Below are 22,414 nucleotides of genomic sequence, written 5' to 3'. Positions count from 1 at the left end.
CCCCGACGGCCCTTTTGGATCAACAACATCACCAAATCCACACAACTGTTCCTTCAAGATCAAGCCCCAAAGGCCCTTGAAGAACTTCCACCAATTTAAGATCGAGCCCCGACGGCCCTTGAAGAAAGTATTCATCGTTCATCATCTGTTCATCCTAAGATCAAGCCCCAACGACCCTTTGGATCAACAACATCAATAAATCTACACAACTGTTCATCCTAAGATCAAGCCCCAATGGCCCTTTTGGATCAGCAACATCAATAAATCCACACAACTGTTCATCCCAAGATTAAGCCCCGACGGCCCTTGGATCAACAATCATCCATCTTCAAGATCAAGCCCAAAAGCCCTTGAAGATCCGTTCATCACTGTTCTTCAAGATCAAGCCCAAAAGCCCTTGAAGATCCGTTCATCATCGTTATTCAAGATCAAGCCTCAACAGCTCTTGAAGAAATGCTCATCCTCAAGATCAAGCCCCAACGGCTCCTTGAAGATCCGCTCAAATCCACCTTCAAGATCAAGCCCACGGCCCTTGAAGAACGTTCATCCTTAGATCAAGCCCAACGACCCTTTGGATCAATCGCACATCTACAAATACACACCTTACGAAGATCGAATTAGAGGATCAAGTTAAAAGAGATCGTAACCCTAAATCATCAAAACACAAATATTACTTTGTGCACGTTGTTCTTGTCTCTTTCGTTTCAGGAAATTTTCATGTTCACAATGACATTAGGAAATACTGTGGGAGAATGATCTCCTTTTATAGAAGAGAGTTTCTAGCTTTGTTTTGATATTGACACGTGTCGTGTTGTGATTGGCTTCTGATGTTGACACGTGTCGCGCTATGATTGGCCTCCTGGTTGGAGGGAAACTCTTCTGGGTCCTTGACGGTATAACGTTGACCGGTGCTCAGTAGTTTCTGGATTGATCAAGTATGGTACAAACATAACTAATATATAGAGCTTCTTTACAACGTTTATGTTGTGATAAATTTCTGGCTTTGCCACTATACACTTATATTTTTTTTTAATTAAAAACGATGGGTTGATAGTGCTCGCGTTCATCCTTTAATTTTATTAAAATAAAAAGATCAAACGAGCCAAACCTTCTTGAGGAAAAAAACAGAGCAAGTAATACGACAGGATAACCAAAAATCAATCCCACATACAAACATATGATAAAAAAATCATCTGAAACATTAGTTGGTAGAGCTTCTCGAGCCACGGGTACGCCTTGGCCATTGAGGACACCCCCAGTGCCATGAATCTAACTGCCTCATCGTTCAATTGTAGGTATGATTCCCAACTCTAACTGCAAAGTTGTATCAAGCTTTGTTCTACATCTTAAGCACATAAAATAAAAACCAAGTGATTTTCATTTCCTCCTAAACAATTTCAATTTTAGTTTTAGTTTTTAAGATAGAGGATATAAACATGGGAGAAATTGTTGGAATTTATTAGGTTTATTTAGGAAATTAATTAGAGATTTGTTTTGATTTTGTAGTAGGGTATTTTTGGCATTTACGCATTAGGGATTCTTAGGTTTATTGCTCTATAAATAGAGCTTGTAATTTAGTTTGAGGAATAAGTCAGTCACAATGTAGCCTCTTAGGGTTTTGTAGCCGTTTCAACATTCTCGTTTATTTAATAATATTCTTATATTTTGTAATCTTGTTCGTTGCGCACTTTGATATTCAACTTGGTATCAGAGCAGATTTGATTCTTCGGGATCTAATATGCTTCTGTTTGTTCGTATCAGTTTTATTTCTTTCCAGTTTCCATCCGTAGATTTTTTACGTTTTCTGGTTTGGTTTTCAGTTTGTCCTTGGTAGTCTTCAAGAAAGGAAAAAAAAAATTCTGTTTTTGAAAAAAAAAAGAATTTGGTAAATTTGTCTCACACCCAAATTTGAAAATGCTCCATCGCACTAAGATTTCTGCATTCCCCAGCCCCACCTTTCATCTGGATCCGTCCACAACCGTCCACCTGCGGAAAAAAAAAAAAAAAAAAAAGAAACGTTGATGTTGCTGGTTGGTTCGCACAGAAGCAAAAAAAAAAAAAAGGAAGGAAGAAGGTAGGAAAAAAAAGGGGGGGGGGGAAATGGAAGGAAAAAAAAATTGGTTGTTTTGAGGTTTTGTTGCCTGCGTATTCTTGCATTGGGTATGGTATTGGAATTTGCATCGACATTGGTATTGACATTGGCATCGGCATTGGTATTGGCATTGGTATCGGCACTGGCATTGGAATCTTGCACTGGCACTGGCATTGAAATCTTGCACTTGCACCGATGAAATTTCGTATTGGAATTGGCATCGAAAGATAGTATAACGGAGCTTGCATCCACATCACTTTTGCAAACTCATGTCGTGTACCACTATGAGTTTGACGGGGGGTGTTGGAATTTATTAGGTTTATTTAGGAAATTAATTAGAAATTTGTTTTGATTTTGTAGTAGGGTATTTTTGGCATTTACGTATTAGGGTTTCTTAGGTTTATTGCTCTATAAATAGAGCTTGTAATTTAGTTTGAGGAATAAGTTAGTCACAATGTAGCTTCTTAGGGTTTTGTAGCCGTTTCGGCATTCTCGTTTATTTAATAATATTCTTATTATTTTGTAATCTTATTCGTTGCACACTCTAATATTCAACTGAAATGAGGAAAATATAAGAGAGGATTAGGCCCTAGAGAGGATACTGGAGGATGAGAACATAAACCAATTTTAAGTTTTCATTTTCAAGAATTTATTTTTATTTTTTCTTTCTTTTTTTTCTTCACCTCCCTCTCTAACCCCCCCTTCTTTTATCTATTATTTCTCCCATATAATTTCCCGACATCACAAGCAAAAGAAAATACAAACTAAAAATGAAATGATTATCAAATAGGTCTTATATGAATGTTATGACCCTTATAAATCTTGCTATTACATAACAAGGAAACCAGTGAGCGTCCATGCAACTCTACGATGTGTAATTAAACAACTTTATTTGCCCACGCGCTTATGTAAATATTCAAAGTTTCACCGTGTGGAAGTTGTTATCTTCAAAGCTTGAAATGGTGAAAAGCAGGCTTCTCATCAAGCCCTTGAGAAACGAACTTGCCATGGTATTCACTTATCAAGAAATCTCTATACAGAGGTGGGTTATCTTTTGATATGAGCTCTTTGATCGGACCGTAGGACTTGTCCGGTTGATCGGTGCGAGTCTGTCCGATGAAGAAGCATGCTATGGAAACTCTTGGGCCAATGCGGTTGGCAAGCACTCTATGTTGAACACTCTGAAACTTGTCATTTGACATAACCTAGACAAATTTTCAGGAAACTTCAAAAAGATGGCGGCATACGTACATACAGCGTTACAATAGCAACAAAAATAATGTGTTTGGTTACAAACCTGAAGAAAGTCGCCTATATTTACTACCAAGCCACCTGAAATAGGGTTCACATTAACCCACTGATTGTCACGAAGGATTTGAAGGCCGCCAATTTGGTCTTGAAGAAGAATAGTGAGGAAAGAAGGATCTGAGTGCTTGCTGCTTCCCATTGTTAATTCTGGTTCTGGGCATGCTGGATAGTAGTGGCACACACAGGTATAATTTTTAGCACATCCCATTTCCTTTAAGTGGTCAAGTTTGAGTCCAAGAGCCTCCGATAATAATCCAAAAAGTTGGTCTCCCAAATTTATGACATGCTTTGTGTACTCAATTGTTTCATCTCTGCGTATATGAATGAACCAATATGTAACAGATTTTGGGTTAAGAGGTTAAGAAAAACAATTCAATTGGTAGAAGGGTCTGTTAACATAACTATATTACATAGGCGGTTTTGGGGGAGCGAAGCGTTTGATTGCATAGGGCTCCAAAATTTAAGGGCCGTTTATAATAAGATTATTATATCAAAATTTATAAAAATTGATTCCGTGTTTCAGGAAGAGCTTGAAGTTGTAGAAAAAGACACTTTGTTGAGAATGATGATGACTCATCCTAATCAGCTCAACAATTAGTGAAATCTTTTAGGGTTCATCACTTCTTGTATAGAATAGATCAAGCTATTGGTTCACTAGAAAAAAGGTTTGGAGAATATCAAACATATGACGATATATTTGGGTTTTTGTTCAATCTTAAAGGTTGAATTCGATGGATAATGATAAATTGAAAGATTGTTGAGATTGTCTTGAAACTTTTCCAAGAAAGGTGAGTTTTTTTATGTTGATGGGGATGAATTATTATAGAGTTCAAGCTTTTATGAGAGCGTTTGACAAAATAAATGAAGACATCCATTGATGTATTGAACGACTGGAAGAGGATGTGTTGTTTTCTGACTGCAAGCATTGCATACTGAATTTTGCTGATTGTACCTGTTACTGTTGTATCTATGAAAATAAATTTCTTAAAGTTTAAATTATTAAAATCATACTTGCAATCAACCATGTTGCAATAAAGGTTAAATGAGTTTCCTTTGATATTGATTGAAAGTGTTTTTTTTAAGACACAATTGATTACAAAAGTTTAATTGATGATTTTGTAGCAGAGAATGTACGAAGTACCATCTTTAAATACTTCAATGCTAGATTTTTTGAAGCTATTTTTTCAACACTAACCATATAATTTTCAGTTAATGAACCCAATTTTTTCTCATTTAAATATTATCCCTACAGTTCTTGTGGGTTAGGAAATCGTGTGCATAAAAGGTCAACAATTATTCAAAAAGTCTGGCATTGAAGTATTCAAAAAGTCTACCATTGAATAATTGTTAGTTTTTTTAAGATTTAAATAATTGTTGATTATTTAGTACTATGGTTAGTGTTGTAGCTACCTTTACATTCAATTGTATTTGCACTTAAATAATTGGTATGTATAAATAGGTAAAAGTTAGAGAGATAACCTTTACTAGTGACAGGAGCAGGTGTAAAATATTACATTGTAATTATAACACAAGGGGATGACAAATAAAAGAGGGAGGGATGATGTTATTGATCTTTCCTTATTCTTTTTTTTTTCTCATGAAAGCATACAGAGCGCTCTATTTATAGAGCAACCCCAAACAAACGTATTAACTATACATTGAAATTTACAGCACACATCTTTTGAAAATGCGATTTCCTTCATCTCCCAAGTCAATATCACTTTGTGTGGGCATTGAAAAAGCTACCAATGTTTTCAATATTACTGTGGGCATTCATTAACCCACCAGTATTTTTACACTCCCCCTTGAATGCCCACATATCAATATTAGTTGCCTCGTTAAAACCTTGCTCAGAAAAACCCAGTGGGAAAAAACCATAGCTAAGGAAAAAGAGTACAACTTTACCTGGATTGTTGATATAGTGTTAAATATGCTTATGTTGCCTCGTTAAAACTTTGATAGGAAAAACCCAGTGGGAAAAATCCTAATCAAAGGAAAAAGAATACAACATGCATTTATCATGGATGCTCCCCCTGATATGTATCTCCTCTTGATTCCGCATTTTCCAAATTTAACTAATTGGTAAGTCAACGTAATTCGATACTTTGCACTAACTTCTGAAACGTGCATTTTGGTAGAGATTTGGTGAACAGGTCTGCCAGATTTTCATTGGAACGGATTTGTCTGACTTCAATTACTTTAGCCTTCTGAAGCTCATGTGCACTGAAAAACTTTGGAGATATGTGTTTAGTCTTATCGCCCTTGATGAATCATTCCTTCATTTGGGTAACACATGTTGCATTATCTTCATGGATGATAGTTGCATTGTCTGTCTTCGAAGGTAGACATTATGAATTCCGAATATGATGGATCATTGATTTTAACCAAGAACATTCACGACTTGCGTCATGTAAAGCAAGTATTTCTGAGGGATTTGAAGTTGTAGCAACTAATGTTTGCTTTGTTGAGCGTTATGAGATTGATGTATCTCCATTCTTGAACACATATCTAGTTTGTGAGCGAGCTTTATGCGGATCAGAGAGAAAACCAGCATCTGCATATCCAACAAGGACTTTGGTCATTTATGGATTTCTTTGAGAAGAAGAGACTCATGTCTGTTGTTCCACGAAGATATCGCAATACATCTTTAACTCCCTTCCAATGACGAATTGTTGGAGCAGAGCTATATCTTGCTTGTTAGTTAACTGAAAAAGTTATATCTGGTCTAGTACATTGTGCTAAATACAATAAAGCACCAATTGCACTCAGATATGGTACTTCTAGACCAAGGACCATTTCATCATCTTCTTTTGGAAGGAATTGATCTTTCTTAATGTCCAGAGAAAGCATGACAATTAGCGTACTGAGTGGATAAGCCCTATTCATGCCAAATCGCTTATGGATTTTTTCAATGTAAGCTGATTGGTGGACCAAAATTCCACTAGCATAATGCTCAATTTGCAAGCCGAGACAATATTTTGTTTTTCCAAGATCTTTCATTTCAAATTCGCTTTTCAGATATTCAACAGTTTTATTGAGTTCTTCAAGGGTTTCAACTAGGTTCATATCATCGACATATTCTGCCACTATAGCAAATCCAGAGTTGGATTTCTTAATGAACAAACAAGGGCAAATGACATTGTTGGTATACCTTTCTTTGATCAAATACTCACCGAGACGATTATACCACATTTGTCCAGATTGTTTTAGCCCATACAATGATCGCCTTAATTTGATTGAGAGCATACCTCGTGGTTTGTTAGTTATTTCAGGCAACTTAAGTCCTTCTGGGACTTTTATATATATGTCAGTATCTAATTCTCTATACAGATACGCGGTGATGACATCCATAAGTCGCATGTCAAGTTTTTTTGAAACCACTAAACTTATTAAATAATGGAACGTAATTGCGTCCATTACAGGAGAGTATGTCTCCTTATAATCAATTCTAGGTCTTTGCGAAAAACCTTGTGCAACGAGTCGTGCTTTATATCTTGCAATATCGTTTTTTCTCATTTCGCTTTCTTATGAATACCCATTTGTATAAACAGCACAACCAAAAACTCATAAATGTGAAATGTTTGGCTGATGCCCAAACATGAGTTGTACTGATAAGTATTGGTGGTTGGCTATAGGTCTTAATTGAACTAATGATGCAGCATGTAAGATGACATGTCCCTATACAGAAACTAGCAATTTTGTTTTCATGAGCATAGTGCGAGCTATTAACTAAAGTTGTTTGATCAATGCTTCTGCTAAACCATTTTGAGTATGGACATGAGGAACATGGTGTTCAACACCAATGCCCAATGTCATGTAGTAATCATCAAAAGTTTGAGACGTAAATTCACCAGCGTTATAAAGTCAGATTGACTTAATGGGGTAATCTGGGAACTGTGCTCGCAACTTAATTATCTGAGCAAGAAGTCTTGCAAAAGCTACATTCCAAGTAGATAAAAGACAAACATGTGACCATTGGGTAGATGCATCAACCAAAACCAAATATCGAAATGGTCCACATGATGGTTGAATAGGCCCACAAATATCGCCTTGAATTCTTTGTAGAAATGATGGGGATTCAGAATCAACATTTAGTTGTAATGGTTTAATTACCAACTTCCCTTGAGAACAAACCTTACAAGGGTTATCATTTGAGATAGCAATGTGTCTGCTCAATAATGGATGTTTATTATAGTTAGTAATGATCCTACACATCATGGTAGATCCTGGGTTATCCAGACGGTCATGTCAAATCATGTAAACTTTTCAATCAATGAACTTCTAGTTCATAACAGTATGTTATTCAAATGTCTTTATGTATGTATAATACAATCCACTTGTCAAACCATGCAACGTCTCCAATATACACTTTTGGGTATCATTGGAGGTAATGTATAGATACTCCACATTTTCTGCACTTTTCGTTTCAATGTGGTAACCATTTAAACGTATGTCTTTGAAACTCAACAAACTTCGAGTAGATCGAGTAACGTACAATGCATTCTATATAGACAATATTGTTCCATTTGGTAACATAATCTAGGCTTTCCCTGAGCCTTCAATCATATCTAATTGGCCTGATATTGTTATTACCCTTACTTTTGTAAGTATCAATCTTGAGAAATACTTTCGATCTCAAAGTATTGTATGCGTGGTTGCACTGTCTGCAAGACAAATATCTCTGCCATTGCTCTTATTTGAATAATGACCTTGGTGCTTATCCATGCTTTCTGAGTAAGGGGATCATGGTTAAAAGCAATTTATAACAGGAAATTTAAATGCCACTTTTATTGAATCTGAAATGCTAGTTTTAAACTACAAATTCAGCACATTAAACATAAATGATTTAATCGGACTGGTACACTTCATTCCCCATTTCCACAATGAAGTTTGAGATATCTAGGTGGGTTGTGTTCAACTGCCCTGATAAGTCACACACTCGATCAGATATATCCATTGGTTTAGTCTAGTCAAGAAAATTGGTCTTGACACCCTTCTCCTTGAGGGAGGCTTTATACAGATCCACCAGATGTTTTAGCGTACGACAAGTACACGGTCAGTGCCCATTGCCACCACACCTATGGTAGGCTTCTTCAGAGTTTTTGGGAGCATTGTTCATGTAAGCTTTTGCCTTTGTGACGGTTTTCATTTTTGAAGCTCGGACTTGAATTATGCCTTGGAACCTGGTTGTGAAACTAGACACCATGATTATTGCCATTCCCGTTCCACTGTCTTCACCTATGGCCATGTCCTCGTTTATGATTATAGCCATCAGAGGATGTGACGTTCACTTCGATGGACACAACATTCACTTCTGGGAATGGTGCAAATCCAATAGGTCGGAACTGATGATTTTTCATCAAGAGCTCATTGTTTTGTTCAGCTACCAGGAGCACAGATATCAGCTGGTTGTATTCAGTGTAACCTCGCTCTCTATGCTGCTGCTGCAAGAGCACATTGGAAGCATGAAAAATGTTGAAAGTCTTTTCCTGCATCTCTTCCTCAGTAATGGTTTCCCCAAAGAGTTTCATCTGAGAGCTAATTCTGAATATCACAAAATTGTACTCAATCATTGACTTGAAATCCTGGATCCTTAGGTGAGTCCACTCATAACGAGCTCTTGGAAGAATCATCGTTTTCTGGTGATTGTATCTATTTCTCAATGCCTTCCACAGAGCTAATGGATCTTCAATGCCTTTGCCTGATCTTGAGAAGATGCATTGTTCTCCTCTTTGATTGTTTCTCCAAGATTCTCTGCCTCCAAATTGAAGATCCGTTAGCTCTCTGGAAGGCATTGAGAAACAGATACAATCACCAGAAAACGATGATTCTTCCAAGAGCTCGTTATGAATGGACTCACCTAAGGATCCAGGATTTCAAGTTAGTGGATGAGTACAATTTTGCGATATTCAGAATTAGCTATCAGATGAAACTTTGTGGGGAAACCATTACTGAGGAAGATATACTGGAAATGACTTTCAGCACTTTTCATGCTTCCAATGTGCTTCTACAGCAGCAGTATAGAGAGCGAGGTTTCACTGAATACAACCATCTGATATCTGTGCTCCTGGTAGCTGAAAAAAAACAATGAGCTCTTGATGAAAAATCATCAGTTCCGACCTACTGGATCTGCACCATTCCCAGAAGTGAATGCTGTTTCCATCAAAGTGAACGCCACATCCTCTGGTGGCTATATCATAAACGAGGACGTGGCCACAGGCGAAGACAGTGGAACGGGAAGGGCAATAATCTTGGTGTCCAGTTTCACAACCAGGTTCCAAGGCATAATTCAAGCCCGAGCTTCAAAAATGAAAATCGCCACAAAAGCAAAAGCTCACATAAACAATGCTCCCAGAAACTCTGAAGGAGCCTGCTATAGGTGTGGTGGCAATGGGCACTGAGCGCGTACTTGTTGTACCCCAAAACATCTGGTAGATCTGTATCAAGCCTCCCTCAAGGAGAAGGATGTCGAGACCAATTTTCTCGACCAGACTAAACCATTGGATATACCTGATCCAGTGTGTGACTTATCAGGGTAGTTGAACACAACCCACCTTGATATCTCATACTTCATTGTGGAAAAAGGGAATGAAGTGTACCAGTCCGACTAAATCATTTATGTTTGATGTACTGAACTTGTAGTTTAAAACTAGCATTTCAAATTCAATAAAAGTGGCATTTACATTTCCTGTTATAAATTGCTTTTAACCATGATCCCCTTACTCAGAAAGCATGGATAAGCACCATGGTCATTATCCAAACAAGAGCAATGACGGAGATATTTGTCTTGCAGACAGCGCAACTACGTATACAATACTTCGAGATCGAAAGTTTTTCTCAAGATTGATACTTACAAAAGTAAGGGTAATAACAATATCAGGCTAATCAGATATGATTGAAGGCTCAGGGAAAGCCCAGATTATGTTACCAAATGGAATAATATTGTCCATACATAATGCATTGTACACTACTCGATCTACTCGAAATTTGTTGAGTTTCAAAGACATACGTTTAAATGGATACCACATTGAAACAAAAAGTAAAGAAAATGTGGAGTATCTATGCATTACCTCCAATGATACCCAAAAGTGTATATTGGAGACGTTGCATGGTTTGACAAGTGGATTGTATTATACATACATAAAGACAGTTGAATCACATACTGTTATGAACCCGAAGTTCATTGATTCAAAAGCTTACATGCTTTGACATGACTGTCTGGGTCACCTAGGATCTACCATGGTGCGTAGGATCATCACCAACTCTAATAGACATCCATTATTGAGCAGACAGATTGCTATCTCAAATGATAACCATGGTAAGGCTTGTTCTCAAGGGAAGTTGGTAATTAAACCATCACAACTAAAAGTTGATGTTGAATCCCTATCATTTCTACAAAGAATTCAAGAGGATATTTGTAGGCCTATTCAACCATCGTGTGGACCATTTCGATATTTTATGGTTTTGAGTTGATGCATCTAGCTGATGGTCACATGTAGGGGTTCGGGGCAGGTACGGGCAGGTTCTAATTTTTTTTAGAACAAACGGGGCAGGCTAGGCCAGGCCTATGTTATTTACGGGGCGGGCCAGGTCCAGATACTTAGAAAAATATGACCCCTGACCGACCTGTTTCTAATTTTAATGAATGGCTAAGATTGAATGATAACCTATCATCCAATCTCAGCCGTTAGTTTATACCCTAGTCCCGAGTCCAGGTTCCAGTCCCTCCCTCGAGTCCTTGACTACATCCCTTAAATCTTAGATTCTCTTAATCGTCTTCTCATAGAAATCAATCACGCAGCCAATCACGCCATCCCAACCATTATAACGGCATCACCACCGTCAATAACACCACCACATCCTCCTCTACGACATCCCAAAGAACCAGGTCCCAGAACCACGACGGCTCGATTCCCTCATCTTCGATAGCACCATCGCCGTCGCTAACACTATCACCCAATCACCACTGTCGAGGGCCTGCTACTAGCCATCATCCCTATAAAATTCAGGTAATTTTGAATTAGAATTTTGTTATTAATGTGAATTTCTGGTGAAGGGATTTAAGGGTTTTGTTATTACATTGAGCGCAATGCATTTTGTTCTTCAATGGCTGCTCATTTGACACCACATTCCACGTAATTCTACTTGTGATTGTTATTAATGTGAATTTCAGCTTGTAATTTTGAATTAGGGTTTCAGGGATTTTAGGGATTTTGAATTTGGGTTTTAGGGATTTTAGGGCATTTCATCCAAATTTACTTTCAAATATATCATCTCATTTCATCCAAAATTTCACATTTGACTGCAGAAGATAGGGAAGGTTTTGCAGTCATCCCGTGGCTGGTATTGATGATGCTTTCACTTCATCCCGTGGCTCCACCAAGACCCTTTTATTGATACAAAATTGTGTTCAATTATTTATTTCATCTTGTTTGCATTGATTGATATATATAAATATATATATATATATATATATATATATATCGTTGTGCTAATTTGAAATGTTTGACAAACTGTTTATTCATACCGTTGACAAAGCTCTTTACTCTGAGAATTAGGCTTGTTGCAGTGTGTTGGCTGATGTATGATCACATTGTTTATATCCCTAAAATTGTGGTTTTATTCCCGATTTGATGTGAATCTGTGCAGGTGAATTTATGTAAAATCTGCACACTGCAGTGCAGTTTGCTGGGAGTGAAATTTGAACAAAAAAACAAAAAACAAAAAAAACCCAAAGGACCCGTGGACCCGGCCGGTTTCAACTGAGCTGGGTAAGCTCTGGTTCCTATATTAGAATATGTAATCCCCGGCCCGGCCCGTCCCATCTCCTTTGCACCCAGGTCTGGTGCGGTCCTTTCAAAATTGGGCCCGACCCGGCCCGTGCCCACCCCTAGTCACATGTGTGTCTCTTGTCTACTCGGAATGTAGCTTTTGCGAGATTTCTGGCTCAGATAATTAAGTTGCAAACATAGTTCCCAGATTACCCCATTAAGTCAATCCGACTTGATAACACTGGTGAATTTACATCTCAAACTTTTAATGATTACTGCATGACATTAGGCATTGATGTTGAACATCTTGTTCCTCATGTCTATACTCAAAATGGTTTAGCAGAAGCATTGATTAAGCGGCTTCAGTTAATAGCTTGCACAATGCTCATGAAAACAAAATTGACAGTTTCTGCATGGGGACATGCCATCTTACATGCTGCATCATTGGTTCAATTAAGACCTATGGCCAACCACCAATACTCATTAGTACAACTCGTGTTTGGGCATCAGCCAAACATTTCACATTTATGAGTTTTTGGTTGTGCTGTTTATGTACCTATTGCACCACCACAACGTACTAAAATTGGACCTTAGCGCAGACTGGGAATTTATGTGGGTTTTGATTCACCATCTATCATTAGATATTTGAAACCCTTGACAGGTGATATGTTTACAGCTTGTTTTGGTGATTGTCACTTTGATGAGACAGTCTTCCCATTATTAGGGGGAGAAAAGACCGTTCCAGAAGAACGACAAGAGCTGACATAGGTTGTTCCCACCTTATCTTTTTTTGATCCACGTAGCACTCAATGTGAAAATGAAGTGAAAAGAATCGTTCATCTTCAAAATATTGCCAATCAAATGCTAGATGCATTTAATGATGCTATGAAAGTGACAAAATCATATATACCAGCTACAAATGCACCTGCAAGAATTGATGTCCCTGTTGGACAAAATAAAGTGGCAGCGAATGATTCATCTGGTGCACGCCTAAAGCGTGGTAGACCCCCAGGTTCAAAAGATTCAGCCTCTCGAAAAAGAAAGACGAAGGCACAATTGAATCCAAATGAAATCATTCAAGAAGAAAAAATGAATGACGAATCCACAATTCATGATTCTATACTTTCAGAAAAAGAAAATGTGCTTGATGAGACACATATACTTGAAGAAACAAAGAAAATGTGCTTGATGAGACACATATACTTGAAGAAACAAAGGTACATGAAAGCAAAGAAATCTCCATAAATTATGCTTGTACTAATGAACTATGGGATTGGAATGAAATAATCATCGACGACATGTTCGCATTCGCAGTAGCCACTGAAATCATATTAAGTGATGATATTAAGCTCCACTCAAAGGCAGGATTGGCTTAAGTGGAAAGATGCAATCCAGGCAGGATTGGCTTAAGTGGAAAGATGCAATCCAGGCAGAATTAAATTCCTTGGAAAGGCCAAAAGTTTTTGGACCAATAGTCCAAACCCTGCCTGATGTAAACCCTGTGGGTTACAAATGAGTATTCATAAGAAAGCGAAATGAGAAAAACAAGATTGCTTGATATAAAGCACGATTCGTTGCACAAGATTTTTCGTAAAAACCTAGAATTGATTATGAGGAGACATACTCTCCTGTAATGGATGCAATTACGTTCCGTTATTTTATAAGTTTAGTGGTTTCAGAAAAACTTGACATGCAACTTATGGATGCCATCACCGCGTATCTATATGGAGAACTGACATATATATGAAAGTCCCAGAATGACTTAAGTTGCCTGAAATAATTAACAAACCACGAGGTATGCTCTTAATCAAATTAAGGAGATCATTGTATGGGCTAAAACAATCTGGACAAATGTGATATAATCATCTCAGTGAGTATTTGATCAAATAACAGTATACCAACAATGTCATTTGCCCATGTGTGTTCATTAAGAAATCCAACTCTGGTTTTGTTATAGTGGCAGTATATGTCGATGATATGAACCTGGTTGGAACCCCTGAAGAACTCAATAAAACTGCTGAATATCTAGAAATCGAGTTTGAAATGAAAGACCTTGGAAAAACAAAATATTGTCTCGGCTTGCAGATTAAGCATTGTGGTAGTGAAATTTTAGTCCACCAATCAACTTACATTGAAAAAAATCCTGAAGTGATTTAGCTTGGACAAGGCTTATCCACTCAGCACGCCAATGGTTGTTCGTTCTTTGAACATTAAGAAAGATCCATTTCGTCTAAAAGAAAATAATGAAACGGTGCTTGGTCCAGAGTATCATATCTGAGTGCAATATGTGCTTTATTGTATTTAGCACAATGTACTAGATCAGATATAACTTTTTTCAGTTAACTTGTTAGTAAGGTATAGCTCTACTCCAAAAATTTGTCATTGGAAGGGAGTCAAAGATGTATCGACCTTCATGGGACAACAGACATGGGTCTCTTCTACTCAAAGAAATCCACAAATGACCAAGTCCTTGTTAGATATGCAGATGATGGTTTTCTCTCTAATCCGCATAAAGCTCGCTCATAAACTGCATATGTGTTCAAGAATGGAGATACATCAATCTCATGGCGCTCAACAAAGCAAACAATAGTTGCTACATCTTCAAATCAATGATCCATCATATCCGGAATTCATGTGGTCAACCTTTGAAGACAGACAATCCAACTGTCATCCATGAAGATAATGCAGCCTGTGTTGCCCAAATGAAGGAATGATTCATCAAGGGCGATAAGACTAAACACATATCTCCAAAGTTTTTCAATGAACATGAGCTTCAGAAGGCTAAAGTAATTGAAGTCAGACAAATCCGTTACAATGAAAATCTGACAAACTTGTTCACCAAATCTCTACCAAAATGCACGTTTTAGAAGTTAGTGCAGAGTATCGGATTACGTCGACTTACCAATAAGTTAAATTTGGAAAATGTGGAATTAAGAAGAGATACATATCAGGGGGAGCATCCATGATAAATGCATGTTGTACTCTTTTTCCTTCGATTAGCATTTTTTCCATTGGGTTTTTCCTATCAAAGCTTTAATGAGGCAACATAAGCATATTTAACATTATATCAACAATCCAAGTAAAGTTGTATTCTTTTTCCTTCGCTATGGTTTTTTTTCACTGGATTTTTTCCGAGCAAGGTTTTAACGAGGCAACTGATGTTAATATGTGGGCATCCAAAGGGGAATGTTGAAAATACTGGTGGGTTAATGAATGCCCATAGTGCTATTGAAAACATTGGTAAATTTTTCAATGCCCACACAAAGTGATATTGACTTGGGAGATGAAGGAGGATCGCATTTTCAAAAGATGTGTGCTGTAAATTTCAATGTATAGTTAATACGTTTGTTTGGAGTTGCTCTATAAATAGAGCACTCCATATGCTTTCATGAGAAACAAAAAAGAGAATAAGGAAGGATCAATAACATCATCCCTCCCTCTTTTATTTGTTATCCCCTTGTGTTATAATTACAATGTAATATTTTACACCTACTTCTGTCACTAGTAAATGTTATCTCTCTAACTTTTACCTATTTATAACAATCTTATCAATGATTACAATTTACAATTTGGTAATATATACATTTTATGTTATGAGAAAGTTTAGTAATATAAGCATGACTTATTTTTAGTTACATCTTTTGAAATTTTATTTTGTTTTGTCTAACTTAAAAAATGAGCTATTTTACTCTCTGAAATTCAAAGTTCACTCCATTTTGCCCTTTAGAACTTATTTTTTATCCCATTTTGGCCCCTAAAACTAGAAAGACGTCTCTATAAAACTCAAGATTCGCTCCACATTGCCTTAGGTCTGGTAATTTCTTATGTGGGTTTGATTTGGGTGCGGCAGACTAATCAACTTTTTTTTAATTTTTTTCATCTCTTCAATTTCTTTTAAACTTAATATTTTCTAATTGTTGAATGTTAATGCATAATTGAGATTTATAATCAAATTTATTACACAAGTGACATAGTATTATTAGGTGCTAGGTCCCACATTTGTTTCCGAATGCAACCTATAAATTTTAGGGAGAAGAGATAGTCCACAAATCAGAATGGAACAAATTTTGAAGTTTAGGCAATAAAATGATGACTTTTGAGTTATATGAACAAAGTGAGATCAAAATAGAATTTCGTATGCCGTAGCTAAAAATAAGCCCATAAACATCTTATGTTATACATAATTTAATAATAATAAACATCTTTTCTTATAAGACAATCTGATAATATAAGATTACAAGTGCATATATAACTTGAGTTCAAAAGCAAAGATCAACGGTAAAAATCACTACACATAATCAATTTATCAATTAAATTAGCCACCAACAAACAAAAGAAAATACCCGAAATCATCAACACAAACAATAGTGGTGTTTTGGTTAATTTGGTCTTCGTCTTTGTGCGTTGTGTATTGTGAGTCTCGTTTGCTAACAATGACTTTGATGTGGTTTCGCACTTTCGCGATGACTTTTGTGGCCTCGCTATTCAGCGATGACCGTTGTTTCTGCCAGTATCTCTCTGTTACGGCTATCGTTTATTGTGACAGATATGTACTGGTAATTCTTGTGCGCTTGGCGATTGTGTGGTTGTGCTTGTGGGTGTCTACTAGGAGTTTTCTGTTATTTGTATGTTTTGTGCAAATTTATTCCAGATCAATTTATTGGTTACTTAACTATGTAAATTGACACTCTGTAATTGTTTGGTGTTGATTAATGAAAGACTATGCTATCGTTTCTTGTCAAAAAAAAAAAAAAAAAAAAAAAAACAGCATTGACAAAGTGATGAATAAGTACCTGCAAACTGAAGGGAGTTGTTTGGGATCATCAACTGCGGGCCTGGTACAAGACAGAGTGTCTCTCCAATTAGCTGCTCGTGCGTGGTACAGATCATAGTTGCTATTAAATCTGACGGTTTTTGCTCGATCACGGCTATACCACACTTTCTTAGCATCAAGATCCTGCTCATTCAACTTGATTACTCCATGGATCATATCTTCCAGCACACTCACTGGAACTCCATGATTAACCACTTGGAAGAATCCCCATGTTTTGGACGCGATCCGAACTTCATCCACAATCTGCTTGCGGAGGTCATCACTATCATCGATGCCGTGGAGATCGATGACAGGAATTTGCATGTTGGGTGGGTGACACGTGGCAAACTGGGTTTGCTCATTGGGTGGACGGATGAATATCTTGGGTACATTTACTGTGCCAACATCAACGAGGCCTTTCACACCGGCTTTTGTATCATCGAAAGCTTTTATCTCTGTGGCTCGGTCGTATTCTCCACGCCCTACAAGTTTGATATCCATGAACTTTTGAATACTGGAAAGCTTGATAGTGTGATTTTCAAGGCCTCTGGCTTGCTTCAAGCTTCAACTACTGGGTAGATAAGTACCATTATTTGCTTTGTGGTTTTCATCGGGCCAGACAAGTCAACGACCGACCTTTCTGCTCACTCTTTTAATAATGAGGCATTATCCTATTTTCTGTAAACTTTATTTTTATGTTGTCATTTCTTTTTCTCGATAATCTGTATATTAAGAATAAGGTAAATTTGGTGAAACATTTATATGTGAAAATGCCCCTCTCATTTTACAAATTTTAACAAAACAATTTAATTACCTAATGAAAAATTAGTAAAATAATAAAAGTAACAAAATAAAATAGCCATGGTCAATTCAATACCATTGGATAACATTGTAGGGGCCTGTATCCTTCGATTAGGCTGGATGAGTTTGAGAGGGTTGTCAAATGTGCCTTCTTAGGTACAAAGTTAGTAAATAGGTGCATTCACGCAAAATAGTGTGTGGTTGCACTATTTGCAAAATAACTAGCTTCCTCACTAGTCATACTTAGAAATAAATTAATTGAATTGGTCACAAATATAAATATTCAAAACATAAATTCCATTCAATTAATCATTCGAAAAAATAATCCATAAAACTTAATTTCCAAAAATTAAAACAACAACAAACAAATTCTTCAAACATAAAGGAAATTGTTCAAAATTTAAACCAAAAAAAAAACATAGAGGGTTAGGCCACATAGGGAATTTGGTCCCCATGGGTAAATTTCAGCCAATATGTGGGCCCATATCTAAGAATCTATTCTTCCATCGAAGCAAATGCCTCTTGTGTCAGAAACCTCCATCTTCGTACCCTCCAGTTCCACCACTTGAGTAAAGTTTGATTCAAACTTCTTACAACGAGAATGATACTCATCTACGACCTTAGGAGGAGCTCGGCAAATACAGGATCAATGGTCCTTCACACCACAGTGGTAGCATATATCGCATCTATGGTGTCGGGTGTTTTGCCCTTATTCTTGATGGTTGAGGTCTTGGGAACGAGGTTTACACACTTTGGGCACATAAATTCACTAAGTTTTCAAAATTGATCTCTGTTTTACTTCTTGCTGAAAAGCAGAATTAGGTGTTGATGAAGAATCATCAAGTTTGACCTACAAGCTTGACCGTTGTGCTTGAAGCATACACTAGCGAGAAATGACGCCCGAACAGCCGTTCTAGGCGTGGTAGGCATGGCCAGAAGCCGTCCCACCAATGTCAACAAGCTGAAAGCCCATGCAAGAGAGGGGCATATCTGGGCTCTATGGCGTCACCAGCGGAGAGGGCAAATGGGGCAGCAACGGGAGTGGGCCACTACAGGATGACCGGTGGGCAAAGCCTAAAAGTTTTTTTTTTTGTTTTTTACTTCTTCTTCATTTCGGGTTGAGGGTGCACCAAGCCCAATTGGGTTTGAGAGATCCAAAACATCCCAACATTTTCTGGGTGTGGTCACTGGAGAAGAAGACTGGCGTTGATGCTTCAAGAAGTCGAGTTTTGGGACAGGGGCCTCAGTGCGAGTTCAGGGTTCAACAGACCTTGCATTTGTGACTAAGAGGGGTTCAAGGGCTAGTTTGGTATTGATGTGCTTTAAAAAAAAACTGCTTCTGCTGTGCTTTAAGAATAAATAGCTGTAAAATAAAGCAGTTGAGTGTTTGGTAAACTTTTTTTTTTTTTTAATAAAAGTGCTTTAAAAAAACAGTGTCTAAACGTTTGGTAAACTTTTATATAAAACTGCTTTGATTATGTTAAATGACTAAAATTAGTATAATTTAATCTAATATAATTTTTAATTTGTAACCTTTTTATTACGCTCTCATAGGGATGAAAACCTAGAGAGCCACTCATTATTTGTAACTCTTTATTATAACCTTTTTTTTATTTATAACACTTTATTATAACTTTTTTATTTAGAATCCTTCTAGAAATTCTAGAGTCATCGATCAGACTCTATTTCCTTCCATCTAACATATCTTCCCCTTGTTTTCTTTGTCTAACCTCTCATCTTCCTCAGTGGATTTTTCTCTGTCGTTTCTCCGCCTAACCTCTCATCTTTTTCACTGAGTTTGTGGGTTTTGAAGTGTTTTTCAGGGAGGGAGAGAGAGGAGCAAACCTACAATTTTATGAGGATCCAGATGTCTGAAGCTTCGAACTTGGGGGTAGAATCAGATTTACAGAAGAGCGTATGATGTGGTGCGATCTAGGTAAGTCCACAATGCAAATACCGAATCTAAATCCTAATCTTGTCTTGCCAGAAAAGATGGTGGTGTTTTTTTCGGTGTGGGAGTGTACAGACGAGATATGGGAAGAATGACGTCCTTCGAGACTTCCAGTTGGTAGATGTGTAAATTATTTAACTGTTTAAGGTCATTTTGGTGCTTGAAAGTTTCATTAAAGGGCTTAGCGCATTTGGGGAAATTAGGTTTGCACAGAAGCTATGGAAACATCAAAAGCCGGTTTTCCAAAGCTAGCTTTTGTTGCTTTGGCTTTTTAGCTTTTTTTTCACCCAAAGCTAGCTCTTGGTCCTTCATAGTTGGCAAGCACTTGATGTTCTATGCTCTTAAATCTGTCATTGGATATAAGCTGCAAGAACACAATAAAATAATTTACAAGAATCCAACAAATTGTTTGACATATATAGTTGTACAACATGTTGCACGTGTCAAAAAGTGCATGGTGACTATTTTGAAGTGCTCATATAAGCCCATCCTACAATGAAGAACCCAATTAAAATGTTTGTAGCCTAGATAGAATAAACGAAGAGTAATTGCTATCAAATGCACTCTGCTTAAATCTAATTACCTTCTAAGCTTGCCCTACTTGCAGCTAAATTTTATGTTTATTTGTTGTGACATTTTCTTCTATCAATGAACCTTATGTTCAACTCCAAAATAAAAATGTACTTAATGAAGTGCTTATTAGCAAATTTGCAGCCAACAAGTATTGCATCTAATGCAATGTTGCTGATATGCATGTTAGAGTTGTTAAGAAGATATGTAGGAACTAGAGGGGCTTGCCTGCAAGAGATCTCCGATGTTGACTACTAGAGCTCCCGACACTGGAGGAACATTGATCCACTAGTTTTGACCAAAACCTGGAGGCCACCAAAATCTGGATCTGAGTGTTTGATAGTGCCCATAGTTAGTTCAGGCTCAGGGCATGGCGGATAGTAGTGAGTGAGAATAAGATGTCCATTTGCACAATCCAAGCTTAGAAGGTGATCGGATTTAAACCCAAGTGCCTCTGATAACAATTGAAATAAAGTAACACCTAATTTGTGAACGTGGTCTGAGTACTCCATAGTAATGTCTCTGCAAATTAGACACAGAAAACAAAATGCAACAACTGGGATGAGAATCATTTATCATATCCATTTCGCTAGACCAAAATTTCAACTATCCATAAATCAATGTCCTCTTACAGCAACGAAGGGCAGATGCTATTGTTCAACTAAACTTTAGTCTTGACCCCCAAGCAATCTATACAAAGAAAAAATGACTCATGTCCATTTGGTGTTTTTGATATGTCATGCATATTTGGCTTAGAGAAGACTTGGGATGCATTTGGTCTTTAGATTATAAATATCAAACTTTGTTTTTTAAGGGGACTAGTGTGGATGCAAATTTTTGCCTTCTTCTTCTTGTACGAAAATGCACCTGCAAAACAATTAACACGTAATATCAAGGCCAAGAACCTCATGCACCTACGATGAATGAGGGTGGGGAGCTTTAGCCGAAGAATCTCCAATGCCAAAGTTAGAATTTGATATAGAAAGTGTTTAGAGAATTTTAGGAGAATAATGAACTTAGGTTTTTGAAGAAATGAGGGGTTGTATATAGGGATGTGGCTGGCCCTATTTGGAGAAATAGGGACCGGCCACTTATGGTGGAAATTGGCTCTAATTGCAAGATATTATGTCAAATAATATCTTGCAATCAATTAGGTAATTAATCAATTAATTCGGCAATTATTCTCAATTTGAAAAGAATAATTGGGAGTTACCTTGTGGGTGAAGATTTAATGAGGAGTAATGAGAGGGTTTTAAAAGAATACCATTTTGATCACTTTTGACCTCGATTGAGCTGTTATTGTCTGGTGCATGCGCGCAAAAGTCCCGATGTGCCTCAGGAGTAATTTTGTCTTTTTAATCCCAAAAGTCTACTTGTCGCCTCTATAATTTTCTTGGTTATTTTTGGCTCCACAACTAGAATATTAGTGTCTTCTTGCTGTACTTTTATGCGTAATCGAAAGCGAATTCTAACCGAATATCAACATTGTAGGCGAAAGCTAAAAACAAACAATCTCAAAAGAACACGAGATTAACGTGGTTTGGCGTGAAAGCCTACATCCACGGGTGAAGCACAACGAGAAATTTCACTAAACAAATGAAGATTACAAAAGAGTGTTTAACTCTAAACAAAACCCAAATCCCACAAATTACAAACTCTACACCAAACGAGTAGAGAACTCGAAGAAACATAGAAGAGAGAAAACTCATGACTCCAAACGGTTACCTTCACCCAAAACCAAAAGAGAGAAAACTCTTTAAACCAATGATGACATCACATAAAATAAACTTAACCCTAACGTCCTATTTTTTGTGCATAGGACTTAGGTACAATGACAATCCTAATTCTACCTGGAAGTAAATCTAAATCCTAATCAAATTAGTAATTAATAAAAAATTTGGCTCTACCACTGTACACTTGCGATAAACTTTTTTATAACGTTACTCTTGCGATAAACTTTTTTATAACGTTACTCTTGCGATAAACCAATGATATTGTAACTAATACATAGAGCTTTTTTATAATGTTACTCTTGCGATAAACTTTTGGCTCTACCACTGTACACTTGTATTTTTTTAATTAAAAACGATGGGGTGATAGTGCTTGTG

General features: G+C 37.1%; 1 protein-coding gene across 1 annotated transcript; it reads right to left on the bottom strand.

Annotated features, from left to right (window-relative positions):
- Positions 1-2,850: 2,850 nt before the first annotated feature.
- On the bottom strand, positions 2,851-17,622 carry LOC126623531 (1-aminocyclopropane-1-carboxylate oxidase homolog 1-like). The gene is made up of 3 exons (XM_050292439.1): positions 16,965-17,622; positions 3,390-3,711; positions 2,851-3,297 (listed from the first exon to the last, which is right to left on the bottom strand). Exons 1-3 carry the CDS (start codon positions 17,483-17,485, stop codon positions 3,040-3,042), a joined length of 1,101 nt encoding a protein of 366 aa, XP_050148396.1. The 5' UTR covers positions 17,486-17,622; the 3' UTR covers positions 2,851-3,039.
- Between the last annotated feature and the right edge of the window lie 4,792 nt (positions 17,623-22,414).

The sequence above is a fragment of the Malus sylvestris genome, chromosome 5, assembly GCF_916048215.2.
Source record: "Malus sylvestris chromosome 5, drMalSylv7.2, whole genome shotgun sequence".
Lineage (NCBI taxonomy): Eukaryota > Viridiplantae > Streptophyta > Magnoliopsida > Rosales > Rosaceae > Malus > Malus sylvestris.
This window is presented reverse-complemented; position numbering and strand designations above follow the sequence as displayed.